The 17093-nt window shown below is 41.1% G+C and overlaps 1 protein-coding gene across 1 annotated transcript; it reads right to left on the reverse strand.

Moving 5' to 3' along the window:
- Nucleotides 1-699: 699 nt before the first annotated feature.
- Nucleotides 700-16309, reverse strand: ercc6l2 (excision repair cross-complementation group 6-like 2). Its single transcript, XM_079551715.1, has 21 exons — nucleotides 16171-16309; nucleotides 16013-16064; nucleotides 14868-15277; nucleotides 14679-14789; nucleotides 14332-14525; nucleotides 14155-14248; nucleotides 14008-14075; nucleotides 13733-13940; nucleotides 13506-13646; nucleotides 13282-13398; nucleotides 13093-13212; nucleotides 12948-13019; nucleotides 12364-12509; nucleotides 12189-12284; nucleotides 12019-12118; nucleotides 10638-10790; nucleotides 10474-10557; nucleotides 4610-5438; nucleotides 3976-4130; nucleotides 3725-3894; nucleotides 700-1747 (listed from the first exon to the last, which is right to left on the reverse strand). Exons 2-21 carry the CDS (start codon nucleotides 16035-16037, stop codon nucleotides 724-726), a joined length of 4317 nt encoding a protein of 1438 aa, XP_079407841.1. The 5' UTR covers nucleotides 16038-16064; nucleotides 16171-16309; the 3' UTR covers nucleotides 700-723.
- Nucleotides 16310-17093: the final 784 nt, after the last annotated feature.

Consider the following 17093-nt stretch of genomic DNA (forward strand, 5'->3'; position numbering starts at 1 on the left):
GCTGGAGGTCGGTTGAATACCTAGAACAGGGGAAGGCAACTTTGCGTCAAGGAGGGCCAATTTTCATCATTGCCAAAACACAGAGGGCCGAACCACACCATCCTAAAGGTTAGGAACCATTTTCTACAAATGCCAATGTTTTAATCTCTGGTTCTAAAGTAGTCCGGCTCCGAGACCCGCCTTATGTTCTTATAAAACATTGTTTTTATTGAACAAGCCGTAGATTTGCTTTTAAGACTGATCAAAACAACTCAGTAACATATTAATTTTAACAGACTCCAGTGTGTTTCTGTGTAGTTTCAGATGTAAAATATTGAAAAAAAAAGTTCCCTATAGACTCACGACCCACTTTTGAGTCACCAGTTGAGAATCACTGTTTTACATATGTGACCAAGTGGGATGTTCTGCAAGGACATTTAAAACTAAATATATAAAAAGACACTATTTCTCGCATTTTTTAGTACTTTAACATATATTATTTGATCCCTTATTTGCATAATAATATTTCTCAAAATCATATTGGGGACCAGAGGTTCTGTGCTGGAGGGCCTGATTTGGCCCCTGGGCCTGACGTTGCCTACCCCTGACCCTGAAGGTATTACTTTGACTCTCAGAATTCAAGTAATTAAAAAATATATACTTAAAACTTGCAGCAAACTAGAATTGCAAACATTACGGTGATAAAATTCCACTAAAAAGTAAAAATGTATAAAGGTTACAATATTATTTCCTCCATAAGAATTTCTCATTGGTTTTCCACAGACTTTTGTTCTCTTCTCGCTTGTAGGGCTCTCTTGCAGCGATGTTAGTGTTGACACAGACCCTCTGCACTTCTGCTGGGTCGGTCAGTCTGTTCAAACTCTCCTCGTCCCCCTCCTGCAGGACGTCCCAGAAGTCCTTAGAAGACTTTTTGATTGAGGTTTTCCGTGGACTAACTTCACAGACTGCTGCTAGTGTCGTTTTTGAAGAGGAGGGAGAATCAGTAGAGAGCTTGGAAGACGACGGTTCGCTGTGACGAGTCAATAATGAAGAAGAGCTGGGTATTTTCGGTGATGTCCTTTTGGGTTTAAACAAATCGCTTAGTATCGAGGTGTCTCCTATTAAATCTGTAAGAAAAGACTTGGGATTTTCTTTTGTGCTAGTCAAAGATTCCAAGGTTCCTTTTGGTTCCTGGGAATTCTTGGACAGTGTCTGTTGCTTAGCTAGTGCAACAGATAAGTCCGGGTTACTTGCTGAATGTTTGTTACTCAACACAGTATCATCAAGCCTGCTCAGGTCCAAGTCTTCCTCAACCCGATCCTTAGAACGTGCGGCATGTTTCGCACTTCTTTTAGTCGTTATGAATCCGCTGGTAATTTCGACTTTCTCCTCTGGCCAATCGGCCTCAGGACTCGGAATATCTGCAAACGGATCTCTCTTTTGCTTTTTATCCGGTACTTCCTCTTGACATTTTGACCTTTTACTCCTCTTCTTGCATGGACTCGCTTTTACAATTGTTTTTGAGGCTTCTTCACAAGGAGCAGCTGAAGAAGGTGGTGCATTAGAAGAGGTAGAAGGAGCAGTCTTGGCAGGAAGGAGTTGAGGGAAGTGCTTCGAGACAGTGTCGGCCAAGTCGGGATGATCCGTCGAAGTGTAGTATTGACGTAACCAGGACAATCTTTGGTTCGAGGTGCTTTGGAGAACTTCTTTTGCAAACTGTTCAACTGAAGGAAAGTGGAATGTTGCTGCCATTTCCTCCAGCTGTTCCCTGAAAACAAGACAAAGACGACAACATGTTGGCAAAAGTAATGTAGAGCCAACTCAGTGAAAAAGGTTCAGATTGTAGGACTTGAGAATAAATCCTGCTCCTCACATTTACCCCTATAATGGGTATGGCCCTGGAGTATCAAAATCACTGTAGGTGGTAGAGCCTTTAGCTACCAAGCTCCGGTTTTATGGAATAAACTCCCAGCTCACTTTAAAGAAGCAGACACAGTCTCTACATTTATCTCTTCGAATTACCTTATGATCAGGTCAGTTAGGTAAAATTCTGACCCACAGCATGAAGTAAAGCTGCCTTAGGAGGAACACTGCTGTGGGAAGTACAGTACACATGGGATTAGACAAGAAGAACTGAAGCTCCAACTAGGACTGGACGTTTTGGGATCTTGGCCCGTCTGCTGAGGGAGTCCCATCGGCCCTGAGTCTCTGTAGCCTGTCTGTCCATGGGAGTGGATCTCTCCTTCTGTGGTTCTCCCCGAGGTTTCTTTTTACTCCTACTGGGTTTTTGAGTTTTTCCTCACCGTGTCAGAGAGTCTAAGGACGGGGGACACAACCTGCTAACGACGTTTATTTGGACATTATGTTTGCCTGGATACCTCATTTGCCTGAACTTTACATTGTCTTGTTTATTGTTTTGTTTCATTGCTTTAATGTTTAATGTCCTGTGAGGCAACTCTCGTCGTGATATTGGGCTATACAAAAAACATTGATTGATTGACTGACTACAGCCACACGTGCCTTATATTTTATCTTGCTTTTTTTCTCTTTAGAAGTTGGAGGGGCTTACAGTGAGATTGCTTGAAAATCAGGGAGTGAAACTACTGGATTTTTGTTTCAGCGGTTTTAGTTCAATATTGCACTTTCTAACCAACAAGTAGTAGATAGTGATAAAGATGTTTATGGAATCATTATCAAATACCTGCAAAAAAACATAATAATCCCTCTTCAAAAATAAACATTACCCAGTTACTTGCATTGTTGTTCATAACAAACTGGAGGTTAATTAATGCTCTAAGTAGGGGATATTTTCCTGCTCTTACAAGGCCACCTAAGGGCAAAAGGCAGGCAGACTCTTTCCAGGCAGTGAGACTGGAGCCACTGAGGTGTGATCCAGCCCGGTACACGGTATGTTAATAGAAGTGGTGCAATAGTACAAGTTGTGTGTATTGGGCACAATTGGAAGTGTAAATGTGTGCTGACGTGTGCGTGTATGACTGTGGCTTTGGACGGCCCGGAGCGCTCATTTTTGGGTTCCACTCAGGAGGGCTGCGGTTAAGGAGAAGAGAACTCCAGCGCTGTCAGGCCTCAATGCAAACAGAGCTAATCTTTGGCAGGATGCTGGGAAATAGGTGGAAAGGCAAAAAGCTCCGAGGTGGTCTGTCCTTAAATTCTCCACACACGCAGACACACACTAGTTCCGAGGACCTGGTGGGGGCGCTCATTCCAGACTCTGTGGTGAGATTTGGCTCGATTCCTCGATCCTGCTGGGAAAATATCTCCTCTCGCATACACAGAGCCTTTTCTTCTTCACAAACGTTTTGCCAACTTTATAGTAATTATGAACAGTACCAAGCCATCAGCTATGTTTTGCAATCATCTTTGTTTGAGAGTTATTATATGTTTTGGCACTTTAAGTAAGGAAGGAAAAAAAAATGCTCTTCCCTTCTTCAATGTGTATTCTTTAGGCTTGTCAGGTGATGTTCTAGTTTATAAAATTGTCCAAAAGCTTCTTCACAGTAATCTGATAAAAAAAAAAAAGGTAATCAATCTGCTTTCGAACTCTTCTCCGGAGGTATGTTTGGGGATAGGGCAGTTCGAACTTCTCCTCACAGAAAGAGAGTTTAAACTTGGTTATCAGCTTTGATCAAATGAGCTCAGAGCAGAAGCAAAATGTCCTCACGGCAACCCAGTCCAGTAATTCACCTGGTACGACAAAAAGTACAGTTTCTATTCATTTCATTACCTGCACATAGACTGGGGCGTTTCACCGATAATAAATGTAGTGTGTCTCGTCTGGTGAGTACTCCGGGTAGTGAATGAAACTGGATGCTCCAAACTTGGTCTCTGCAGCTTTGTTGTAGCAGCAGCCCTGCTCTGTATCGGAGGACTGTCTGGCGGGCTCTCAAACAGGCTCTGGAAAGGCCAAGTGAGAGAGCTATTTAGCGCTTACCCTAATACAGTAGCAATTACCAATGTTCTGCTGCCATTACGTGCCTCCTGCGTGCCCATGAGATGGTTGGCTGGCATCTGGGAGAACATGTGGCGCTGGAACACGTCCCTCACAGCCGCTCTGCTGATCAGCTCCTCGGCTCGGCTCCCTCCCACAACTCTCTGGTTGGAGTGGGTGTAGGCAACCTCTTGAACACCACCTTTAAAAACACCATATCATGTCAACCTCTTAATCCCCACATGAATCGAGAACATTTTCTCCCGTTTGGCTTTACCCAAATCGAAAAGAAAAAAAGAGGCGAAATTTAAAAAAGAAAAAGAAGACGACAAAAACACAGGACAGGTGATGAAGAAAGATTTAAAAAAAAAGACGAGAACACTACAAAAACACTTCCAAAATGTGACAAAAACACGGCTAAAAAGTGATGAAAAAGCAACAAAAAGTCAACAAGAAAGCCACAAAAGTGTGACAAAAATGTGATGAAAATTCGATGAAAAAGTGACCAAAACACACACAAAAAAGTAGCAGCTACTAATGTTCTGTTGCCATTGTAGGTCTTAGCTTTCAAATGAGGCGTTACACTGGCCTAAAGGCTGTAAGTTCCAGTCGATAAGTTCTTAGATTAGGGAACAGCCGCACTGGAGAAAATGTGCTCGATTCAGGTTAAATAAGACTTACCTAACACAGCATCGATGGTGCCATTCTTGGATTGTGGGGACAATAAATGTGTTTTGCGGGTTCCGACTTGCTTTTCCGGTGTCATGAGTCTTTGTCCAGTTGATGTCACACTTTCTTTAATGGGTGAAGTAAAATGGCATCCTTTAGGTCTAGGTTTCTTACTCGTCCGCTCGTCTTCAGATGAAGTGAATGAGTCGATATTTCCAGTAAATTTGACTTTGCTTGCGATACTGATTGGTCTTTTTCTGTTTTTCTTTTCACCAGTTCTCTTGGGTGGTAAAACGACTGCCTTCTTGCGTGAAGAAGTCATCACCTCTATGTCCAAGTCCTCGGATTCATCTGAGCTGCAGTTAAAAATGTTAGGTCTACGCACAAAGGCTTTCTTCACTTTTGATCTGGACTTTTCCTGCTTCCTTGCTCCATCGCTTTCATCAGAGTCGCTTAAGATTTTCAATTCGTTTTTCAACTTAGCGGAATCTTTCACAGTAGTAAAGACGGAAACATTCGGTGAACTCCTGGATGTTCCTTCTTGTTGATCGTCTTCATCAGAACTACTGTCGTCAATGTTAGAGCTGCCGCCGTCGACCAAATCTGGAGTTCCTTTGATTCGCTGCAGCAGTTTAGAAAAGCCCTGTTGCAGTAAAGTCATTCTTCCTACAGTAGAAGTGGTGCCTTCATTTGTATTAGGGTCTGCTAGCTTTTTTGTGACTCTGTCTTCATCATCTTCGCTGCCACTGCTGAAGTCCAGAACTCCCCTGGGTAACTTGGCACTATCTCTGTTGTCAGCTGGTGCCACACTGCTCTTTGAGGCAGAATGCTTTTCAGGATCCTAGAAGAAAAGAAAATGTCATTTATCAGACTCTTATCCATCCATCCATTTTTTTCTTCCCCACAACTCCATAGCCGGGTCGTGGGGCAGCTGTTGGAGTTGCCCAAATCACCATCACATTGCACCAGCCCCTTATGGCTCCTCCTGTAGGTGGTGGGTCCACATGAGGATGAGACTCTTATACTCGAGCAAATTTATCAGCCATAGTGATGACAATATAAAAGGTTAGGTAAGTTTGCACGGTCGTGGGACATTATTTTTCCTTGTCAAAAAATGGAGAGGCGAGACTCCCCATCTTTGTACAAATAGTTGTTTTGTGGTCCACATAAACTAAATAGTGGGGTCCGTCTCCAGGATTTTTAAAGATTTTTTTTTTTTGGACTGTTCTCTCAAAAAAACTAAAAAGTGTTTCAACTTCTGTTCTGCAATAATAATATGGAAATTTATCAGGGTCTATCAGTTGGAGAGCCAGATTTTGCCCACGGGCCTGACGGTGCTATAGGTTAAGGTTATATGGGGTGACGGTGGCGCAGGTGGTAGAGTGTGTCGTTTCGTGAACGGAAGGCCGTGGGTTTGAATCCAAGCTCCCACAAATTCACACTGTCGTTGAGTCCTTGGGCAAGACACCCTATTTGCCTCTAGTGTCTGCGTACATTGGTGTATGAATGAGAGTGTGAATGGGTGACTGGTTCTTTACTGTAAAGCGCTTTGGGCCTGATAAAGGTAGAAAAGCGCTATATAAGTTGAGACCATTTACCATATAGTATTGTTAGGGTAAGATGGAATAGTGCAAAATAATTCATAAAAATTGTAAAGTGGATTTACACACATAAACATAAAAAGAACAAAACAAGCCTTCAGTAATAAAACATTATGTAAAAGTTGTTTATGTTTACATCTTTTGTTTTGGTTCTTGAGCTCCGCACATTGTGTTGCCAGGTCCAATTGACTAAAACCAATTCAAAAAAACCTAAAGGTCTCTCTCTTTCAACTAAAATCCCAGCACTTGTCCACAATAAGGTCCACATTAGTTCTGCTCCAGTAACCTCACCTCAGAGACTGGATTCTGGAGGCTCTGAGCTCAGGGTAGAGCATTTCCACAAACATGTGGACATGCAGGACTTTAAAGGGGCTAGATGCAAGTTAGTCCTTTTGTACTCACTACTGCCACCTCAGGTCATATGTGTAACTGCACCTTCTATATTAAGCTCGTGCATGACGGCAATTCGGACCCGAAGTAACACCGTTTTGAGTGACAGTGCATGATTTTAGAGGCAGTTGTGGTGAACAAATCTGGGCTCATTATACACATTAGGACATTGTTGGAACATGTAGGGGGAGGAAAATACATAATTTTAACATTTTTAAACACTGTAAAGTCCCTTTAAATGCAGTTTAAAGTCCTCCAGGTGGAGTTTTGATTGGAGTGAAATTCATAAACCCCTGTGAGTGAACACTGCACATAAACTAAAGGTCAGCACACACTACACAACTTTTCCAGTCTTAAATGAGTTTATAAAGAATGGGGGATCCACACACGACTGGATTTAGTGCGATTATAGAATGTCTGGGGGTTCAGAAATAACAAGTGAGAATCGTAAGGGCGAACAAACTACACGATTCTGTCAAACAGCTGATATTTTATAACACAGCGCGCCTGTCCTCTCTGCAGCTTCTTTTCTCCTCCGGGTTCAAAAACTGACACCAGATCAAAGCAACACTGAGCCAAGTGTGATAATAGAAAAACAAATGATTCCAGCCCATTGGAGGACTCCTTTTAAGTAGTCTGGCTGTTGAAGCGACCTAATCTCTGAAACCAGGACAGTAAAGAGCGACATTAGAGAATACGGTCAAACATTCCCCTTAAATGTAGTACAATATTTATTTAGCCATAAACTCCACCAGTCTGTCAGGCAACACTCCGGCTAATGTGAGACCTCTTTGTGTAATTTAGAAACATCCATGTGACGTATGCTCCCTGTCCCGATGTTAACGCGACCGGAACAAAGCGGCCAGCACATTTGCACTTTGCTGTGTGAACGCGTCTTTATGGCAGGGACCACCAACAGTGTTCCTGATTTCATGACATTTGCCATGACACTTTCCCGGAGGTTACAGTGCCTGCGCGCATGTGTTGCCTCGGGCCTCCCTCTCTGTGCGCATGTTAAAGCACTCCAGTGTATTCGTTATTTGTGCAGGAATTCAAATGGCCTCGGAGGAGCAGCAAGCTGAGGAGGACAATGTGGAACGAGATGAGAAGAGCCAATCGTGGGGTAAACAAATAGCTCCGAAGCCCAAGAAGGCCTTCAGTGTGGTCTGTTGGTTCCATTATAAGATTGGTAATTATATCCAGCTGGGTCACACGAACTGGAACGGAGAAGTCTTACAAAGAAATCAGTGTCACAAACAGGGCCTCTATAGCAGGACTGCACATTTAATGCCTATTTGGATGGTTGCGAACATCAAATCGCAAAGACTGTAATTGTTTAGGCCTGAATGTCCAAACAAGAGCTTTTTTTCTTTCTTATTTAAAAATGCATTACTCGACAATGCTGTAGTAGCCAAGGTGATATTTCAACATTTGCAAACTGTGTTAAATTCATTCATAAGCCTCAATCATTTGCTGCAGAACGGGTGATTTCGAAGTATTCTGAAAGGGCTGGTGAGTTTATAACCCCTGATTACAATATTCTTTGCAAACAACCAAATATCCCGAGTCTTATTCTATCTATCACCAGCTGACCCTACGGTTTAAGCCCCTACAAAATGTTTTGAAATGCATATTATTCTTGTATTAGTCCATATTTCAGTCTTCTCCCAAATGTTTATGTTTAAAATGTTAAATGAATCTTGATGCTATACGTTAAATGATGACATCATCACTCTGCAGAGCTTTAGCTGTATTCATTATAATGGGATTTAGCTGATTGATCACAAGTACTGCCTTCCTGGCATTAATTATCGAATATTCTTTTCCATACACAATGATGGCTTATTTTAAATACTAGCTGAGACCCGGCCTTCGGCCTTCGGCCGGGTCTCGCTAGTCTCCACATTGGATATTCTGAGATTATGAGTGATTACAAAGAAATGTCCAACCCGTCACACAGTTCAGCTGTAGACCAGTGGTTCCCAACCCATTCCAAAAACTATGGCCACTACAAATGTTTAAAATAATGAATGCTAAAAATAATTGCAAACAATCTGCAATGGGAGTGTTTGATGCACCCGTACTCCTTTCTTATAAACTACGACAATATGTTCGCTAAGCTCAGGGAATAGAATTCAAGAGACAGTGGAATAATTATAGATAAATATTAGGGGTTCAGCTCTAACGGTTTGGTTCACGGTGCAGGACCCGTGGTTTGGTGCATCACGGTAGTGTGCAATAAAAAAAGTAATAAGTAGGTTTTGAAATGAAATAGCCTAATGATTGTTGGTAGACAGTATTTATAACCTTACAATAAAATTGGCAATGCGTTCAAAGCTGCTTTAGAGTAAAATGTACCTCTGGGCTCACAAAACGTGAAAGCAAAATAGAAAACAAATGGTGCAGCAGCAAAAAAAAGAGAAAAAAACTACGCAGTGCAGGCCATGCGCTCGTTAAGTTGTAGTTTCATTTTCGCTTTTACTCACACGGAGGAGAAAGCAGTCGGAGCAGCGCGTGTGATTAGAGGCTTTTGGGCAATGTTTTGCGTGTACTGTTTTTCGGAGACAAAGCTTTAGAGACGGAATACTGCCTGGATCTATAATGAACCACAGGCTCGGTCACTGCAGGAGAGACTTAAACAAAGACGCGCAGATGTCTTTTGGAGGATGTAACTGTACCTGTGCGGAGCGTCTGCAGGTTAGCGGTGAGTGACGATGACACACATGGCCCTGTTTGGATGCGCGCGCGCACACATACACGCGCACGCGCACACACGCGCGCGCGCACACACGCAGACACACACCGCCCTGTTTGGATGCGCGCACACGCACGGCAGTCAGATCTCGTGCACTCGCGTTGTGGTGACGGCGGGTTGTCCTCGGACAGCAGCACCGCGGTCCATATGGACCCGTGGTCAATGCCCGCGGCTGGTGGGACCATCACGGGGGGGCCGGCCGCGGATATAGCGCTTTTCCAGACGCTCAAAGTTGCTGAACAATTATGCGCACATCAGCCCCCACCACCAACCACGCACAAACTCACTACTGTCGCCAGGCTTCCTGGTGTTCCCAAACGGTCTCCCATCCCAGTCGTAACCAGGCCCGTCCCTGCTTAGCTTCAAAGTCGGTATGGGAAATAAACATGGCGGCGCCCAGGCGGCAGCCATTGAGATAGCGTTTTCTATAATAGATACAAATATCTTTATTTTACCTGGAGAAATGGTGAGCTATATTGTTCGAACTAGGTGGAAAACAACCTTTTATCTGTGTTAGAGGATAACATTAAGTCATTATTTATAATACTGGGTCAAGCTGCACAGTCGTACTATCGCTGTAGGCTTCAGTATGACGCTCGAGAGGGTATTTATCCCTTTTCTGTGTAAGTATAGACAGACTTGAATGGTAAGAGTAGCGCAATGTCTCGAGTTCATGTCTCCGGGTCCCATACCAATTGTAAATATACTTGTATAAGATATCCAGACTGCTGCCTATTCTTCATCTTATCCTCTCAAACACCATTGTTATTTCTCTAACAATCTGTAGTTATTTCAGCAGGAGATTGTGTTTATCAGTGGAACTCTCAACAGTTTGGACCCGGAAGTAGTTAATTATTGTGTGTCATGTCACACTTAACTTATTTATTCTCAATGTTTTCAGTCATCATCATCATCTCATCCATTTTTTGAAAAACATCTATGTTATTACACATTTACCATGTTATTTCCATACTTTGGCCATACTATTACACCACTGTAAAGTACTGCCACCCACACAAATTACTCAGAGTTAGTCCAGAGCTGCTGCCATTACCATCTGCACTGACAGTAAAGGCCATATGTTCAGTGGGAATGGGCAGCTGTAAGATGTGAGCATGGGAAACACTCACAGCGACTGCCTTAGCCTCCTCTTCCTTCTCCTCAGCCATGTGGGTTCGGGCTGTTGTTAGCCCCGCCTCCACCTGTCCTTCTCTCTATAAGAAAAGTAAGACGTGGGTGAATCACATGCCCTGTATAAAATCAGATGTAGAAAAAGGCATGGCGGCTCTCGGACCTCCAGGATCTGACGTGTAAGACATGTCCCCCGGGTCTGAAGTCTGAAGAGGTTTTTCATGCCAAACAACTCGCCCTTCTGTGCATCAACCCCCTGGACGGCCTCGAAGTACCGCCGGGCATTCTCCACCGCCACAACTGACGAATGCAATTGCTGGAACATCAACAAAAATATATAATAGGGACATTACAAAATATTCTGTACGGCTTTAAAGCATATTATCTTGTAAATTAACTAAAATGTAACATCAGCAGCTGGTTTTATATAAATTTAGATCAAGTAGAATATGACAAAGCAACAAAAAATAAAACAAAAATACCATAAACATGACAAAAAAGTGCCAAAAAAGAGACGAAAACACGACAAAAGCACTTCAAAAATGTGACATAAATGTGGTGACAGCACAACAAAAAAGCCATGGAAAAAAGCAATGAATATGGTCTAATTCCATGTCTCACTTAAAAAGATATGGATATGTTTTAAATATCGATATATCGGCCAGCACTACATAAATGCGGCGACAATGTAACAAAAAAGTTACGATCAGTTTTGTAGTTCTTAGCTTTCAAATGATGCGTTACGTTATTGGAAGCTCAAGTCTAGAAGCTTTTAGATTTGGGTAAAACTGAACTGGTGTAAATGCGCTCGGTTAAGGCGGGAGGTAAGAGGTTAAACATTAATACAGCATCAATTCATATCTTTATGATGTAGGAATAAGATAACCATTAAAATATCCATAATAACATTCTCCCTGTCCTTAAAGGAATAGGCCACCGTTTTTACATACTGAGATATGTTCTTACCTTAGCTTAAGGTAAGAACATACCTTAAGCTAAGGTATGTTCTGTCTGGTCTTCAGAGGGGAACTATATTGTAAGGCGTAATAATACCAGGAGTAGTGCAACATCCGCACAGTAATATATTCACTTTACTGTGCGGATGCCAAACTGCTCCTGGTATTATTACGCCTTACAATATAGTTCCCCTCTTTATCCGCTTAGAAAATCCACATTGTTTAATTTTGTGTAATTATACTTTTGTAGTGTAACAGGTAGCTTCTGTCTTCACCTGTTTTGGAGAGGAGGAGAGGAGGAGAGGCTAAATGCTAACGCCGTCTGTGCTGTGATAGAAGGCATGCGGGTACAGACAGGTACAAACGAACTCGTCTAAGCTAAGGTAAAAAACGGTGGCCTATTCCTTTGAAGATATTCACAATTTCAGTTGTCTCTAATTCTGAATTTCATGAAAACATGATTTCACTTTGAAATATCTGCTACAGGTCAGCTAATAAATATATATATATATATATTATTATGTCTTCCTGCATCACATAGCTCTGCCTTAGTCAGTAAACCCTGTTTTTTGATTAATAGCATGGTACCTGTTTGTAAACTTGTCGTAGGTAGATCACTTCTTCCACTGTTCCCAAAGAGATTAGTCTGAGAACGGTTACATCTCGGCACTGGCCAATACGGTACGCCCTATAATCGTACACAATTGTTATTACAACTTATATCCCACCGTGAATATACAATGTGCCCATGAGTGTACCTGTCAATAGCCTGAAGATCATTGGCAGGGTTCCATGTGGGGTCGAACAAAACGACCACATTAGCTCCTACAAAGTTCAGCCCCAGTCCCCCTGCCCTGAAAGTGTAAAACAATGAGGCTGTACATTACCGTCGCATGAATTTATAACGACAAAAAAAACAAAGCCTTTACTGACATCGTGGAAACAAGGCATATGTTAATGTGAGAGGAACTGTTGAACTCTTTAACGATCTGGACTCTCTCCTTGGATTTGGTGTTCCCGTCTAATCTGCTGTAGTCCAAGCCTTCAGCCATGCAGTAGCTCTCCAGCACATCCAACAACTGCGAGGTTCCAAGCAAAACAAAGAAACGATGAGGGTCCGATAAACATGGCGGTTGAGTACACACAAGCGAGATGGTTCAGCAAACAAAACTAATACAAGACAAACCATTTTACTCTCAGGACGAATATAGAAATTATTGTGTTTATTTGGACGTTAAATATGTTTCATCGTGACTTTCCCCTTGGAACTACGCATGTACTTAGACCTGAATAAGCAGAATGATGCCAGAAATGGTATCACACTTCCTGAGGTGACAGCGTTCATTAGGATTAAAGCTTAACTGGAGTTTCCTGTGCAAATTCCTAATAATCAAATCAGTAATTGGACATTTCATTGACACAATTTACCACAGTTACATACAAAAAGGCCACGTGTTCCATAAGCAACTTAAATTACAAAATAATAATCCCCCAAACCATGCGAACAATGTGATTACCTTTGTCGAGAGAGAAAACAGAAGCACTTTGTCCTTTCTTTGAAGATAGTAATTCAACAGCTTTTGTAAGACCTTTAGAAAGATGGCAAATATTAGAGAACACGATTTGTGCATTTGAGCTTAGTACACAGACGCAGCACAGTACCTTCATTTTGCCACTGTACATTGGATCAGATAAGGCTTCAAATGCTTCGTGCTTACATCTCTGCACAAAGTCTGGAAACTGTTGGAATACTTTCTGACAGATGATGCCCAAATACTTTTTCTATGCAACAGAGAGAAAACAAAATAAAAGGCCGCATTCATCAAATATAAGAATACCTTAGTTTTGTACCTGGTTCTTGCTGGTCCCTGGGCTGGACTGAAGCAAAGCCACATGGTTGGCAACTTTCCTCAATATGGCCAAATACGTGAAGTAAAGTTTTTTCATCGCAACACCTTCAGAATTGGCCTGTATCATCATTTATTGCAGAGACAGAGGAAAACATATGAATCAATATAAAACTATCCATCGACGGCATACAACGCAATGGAAATGTCCCTAAATTATTAACTGACATCGTAACAGCAGCGTCTCCTTGTATGACCACTTCCACAGTCACATTTCTCAGAAGATCTTAGCAGTAAAGTCACATCTTCACTCTTCAGAACGGTCTCATACACTGATTGTTGGAAGTCTGTCAGAGAGCAATACACCACCTGGGATCAATGGAACACAAAGAGATTTTTCTAAATGACTACTTTAAATCATTTAGTCATGATTTTTTTTTTTTTTCGTAACCTACTCGGTCGTCCTTCTTGGGTAACTGTTCCTTAATGAGAGCTTTTGTTCTTCTTAGAAAGGAGTGAGAAATCTTCTTCACTAGAGCTCGAACTACTTTTCTCCCAGTTGCAAGGGCACGTTTGGTAGCACTGTGCCTTTGCCCTTGTTCTATAGGCTCAGAAAACTTGGTTTTGAAGTGTCCCAAGCTACCAAGACACTTGGGCACAGCCCTTTATTAAAACAAATATTTTTGTTACATGTCACATGTAAACGATGAGCAATGCACTTTGAACTTACCAATCCATGACACACCATAGCTCTTCAAGATTATTCTGCAAGATGGTCCCAGTGAGGCCTATTCGAATCTAGGAAAATTAAGAGAGATGTGAAAAGTTTTGGAAGAACATGTGCCTGAACAAATTCCATTTATATTCAGTCACCAACCTGACATCTAAGCTCCTTCATTGCCTGCGTAATCAAAGAGTGAGGGTTTTTAATCTTATGTGCCTCATCAACAATAACAGCAGACCAGTCAATGCTGCAAAATCAACAGGGGATCAATTCAAATTACTTTCCAATAATAATAATAATAACAAAAATATATATGTATGCATTGCTTACTTGTCGAAAAGATCAAGACAAAGCCGGAGTGTCTCATATGTCGTTAGTGCAATCTCAATACGCCCCTTCTTGATGCGATTCAACTCCTCTTCTTTCCTTAACCCATGGACAACCACAACCTGGAAGTGACCCCATGTCTCAAGTTCGTCTTTCCAGTTATAGAGCACTGACAGAGGAGCCACAATGAGGAAGACCTAAATAGTGCACAATATTTGCTTTAAAAACTCAATGATGAAAAAGCTAATAATTCAGATGATTATTTGGTCTGCCGTGCCTGTGACTCAAGCATAATCACTACATTAATTGTAATGTGAGAATTACCGGCAGTTGGTCTATTTTACACTTACTTTGTTTGGATTAGAGTCACAAGCTTGGCTTTGGAGAAACGATGGTCGGTTACTGTCAATGTCTTCCCACGTGCCTTTTTTATGCAATAAAGCAGCAAGGAAACCAATAACCTGGTGTACAATGAGGCAGTTGACAAATTCAAATCCATACAGGCATCGAGTTAAGTGAACTGTAGGTTTTTTTCTTACCTGTACTGTTTTACCTAGACCCATGTCATCTCCCAAGATACATCCCCTGGAACGAATGTAGTTGCTGTACATGAACTTTATTCCCTCTCTCTGGTAATCTCTCAAATATCTATTGATAGTGTAGGGCACTTTGTCTTCACAACTTAGTTCAAAAGGCACAGAGACGTTAGAGTTCACCACAGTGGCAGGAAAGAAAGGTTTCTCTTGGGTAAAACTGTTAGCTTTGGGCTCTTTCAATTTGGACACCGGCACAGATTCCTCCACTCCGTCTGTCCCATGGTCTTTAAATATTAGCCAGGCAGTGGAAGGAGGATGCTCAGACGAAGAAGACAGTCTACGAATTGTGGCTTCGCGTAGGATGCCATCTTTAGGATCTGGAGCCAGACAAGTGTCGCCTTCATCCCATTTTACTGTGGAAAATCCATTTAAATTTGGACAATTTCAAGTGGGGTAAATTATCAATCTAACATGTTCCAAAAAAATAGCTGTTATAATAATAGTATGTTATTAGTGTACACACTACCAGTCAAAAGTTTGGAGACGCTTTTTATTATTTATTATTTTATCAGCTTTTCTTTGTTGCCAACACTGTTTACTCTCTGTGATTCTCGTTGAAGACATTAATCTATAAATAAAACACATGTAGGAAACAAAAAGGGGTCAAACAACTCAAAATATGTTTTATATTTTAAGTTCTTCTAAATTGCCACCTTTCATTATTGACATTTTGTCAATGAGCTTCTAAAAACAAGGTGTCACCTGAAACAGTCTGTGAAGTGAGAACCATTTCTGTGCCATCGTGAAGCTCATTGAGAAGTTTAAAATGCAAAGCAGTAATAGAAGAAGAAGAAGAAGAAGAAGAAGAAGAAGAAGAAGAAGAAGAAGAAGAAGAAGAAGAAGAAGAAGAAGAAGAAGAAGAAGAAGAAGAAGAAGAAGAAGAAGAAGAAGAACAAGAAGAAGAAGAAGAAGAAGAAGAAGAAGAAGAAGAAGAATCAATGTGTTCACTCCTAAATTAATGCCTTCGATGAGAATCTACAGTGTAAATGGTATTGAAATAAAAAGGGGGAAAAAAGTGTCTCCAAACTTTTGACCGGTAGTGTAACTTTTTTTTTTTAAGAAAATGAAACACAAAACAAAGCACTAACCATATACCGCAGTGGTTGAAGCCATGACAGCACACAAGTAACAACTCCTTGCCTGTAGTGAAGAGATAGTTGTCAAATACATGTAGCGTTAGCTAAGCTAGGTTAGCCTATTAATAATATTAACGTAACGACAAGAAATGACAGCATGCCATACCCACATAAAGTAGTTAAACTGGGGATACAATCCCACTGCATCCCTTTAGGACAACAGCATCCCTTTATTCTAGAAAATAAGAGGATAAACACAGGAAAACTGAGCAAAGCTGCAACCAAACAGCTTCAGAGGGGAATGCCGAATGTTTATGTGTCTTCTCATTCGTTCCCGCAGATTCGTTATGTTTGAGTTTGTTTTAACAATGAATAAACTGCCAACTCACATATTAGACTAATGCACGGACATTAGTTACATGAAATAATTATTTTGACCCCGTAAGTCACATTATTTACCTGTGAGTGACGATTGTGTTTGTGTTTGTTGAAAATCATTTGTGTCGAAAGTGCACTGTAAAATTCATGCTAACGCTACAACTTTTATCTCTTTTTTTTTATTAAACATCAGAGCAAAATCATATACATAGCTATAATATGTTCATGTTCAAGCAAAATCCTCAGACACATAGATACAACATGCTCATGTCAATCAGTAAACACAAACAAAAGAAGAAAACACAGGGGTCTGCTCATTCACCACAATAATAAGAATGATAAGATTGTATTTTTCAAGAAGGTTGACTGATTTAGTTCGTTTTTTTTTTAATTATTTGCATTCATTTTCTCAAGCGAGGCCAAATAGGTTTTCAAATATGATTTTTTTTTTAATTATTATTATTGATTGGATATAATATTTTGCTGGTGTCAAAGGTCAGTAAATATAGAGTCGTGTGTGTTTGGTTTGTTTGTTTGTTTGTATACTTTATTGTCCCCGTAGGGAAATTTGTCCTCTGCATTTAACCCATCCTTCGATGCCGCTGGTCAGTAAATATAGAGTTGCGTCAATATAGTACTCTTAATAATTCTTGTGAGGTAATTGTCCTACATCAGACCAAAAAGTGCAAACTAAAGGACATTCCACAAATAATGT

This window comes from Gobius niger (assembly GCF_951799975.1).
Source record: "Gobius niger genome assembly, chromosome: 1".
Taxonomy (NCBI): Eukaryota; Metazoa; Chordata; class Actinopteri; order Gobiiformes; family Gobiidae; genus Gobius; species Gobius niger.

Excerpts from the sequence above, each read along its gene's own strand:
- ercc6l2 (XM_079551715.1), bottom strand. The coding sequence starts at position 16,037 with ATGGCTTCAACCACTGCGGTATATG. Across the intron at positions 13,941-14,007 it reads CTATGGTGTGTCATGGATTG|GGCTGTGCCCAAGTGTCTTG; the intron begins GTAAGTTCAAAG and ends GTTTTAATAAAG. Across the intron at positions 12,119-12,188 it reads GATCTTCAGGCTATTGACAG|GGCGTACCGTATTGGCCAGT; the intron begins GTACACTCATGG and ends GTACGATTATAG.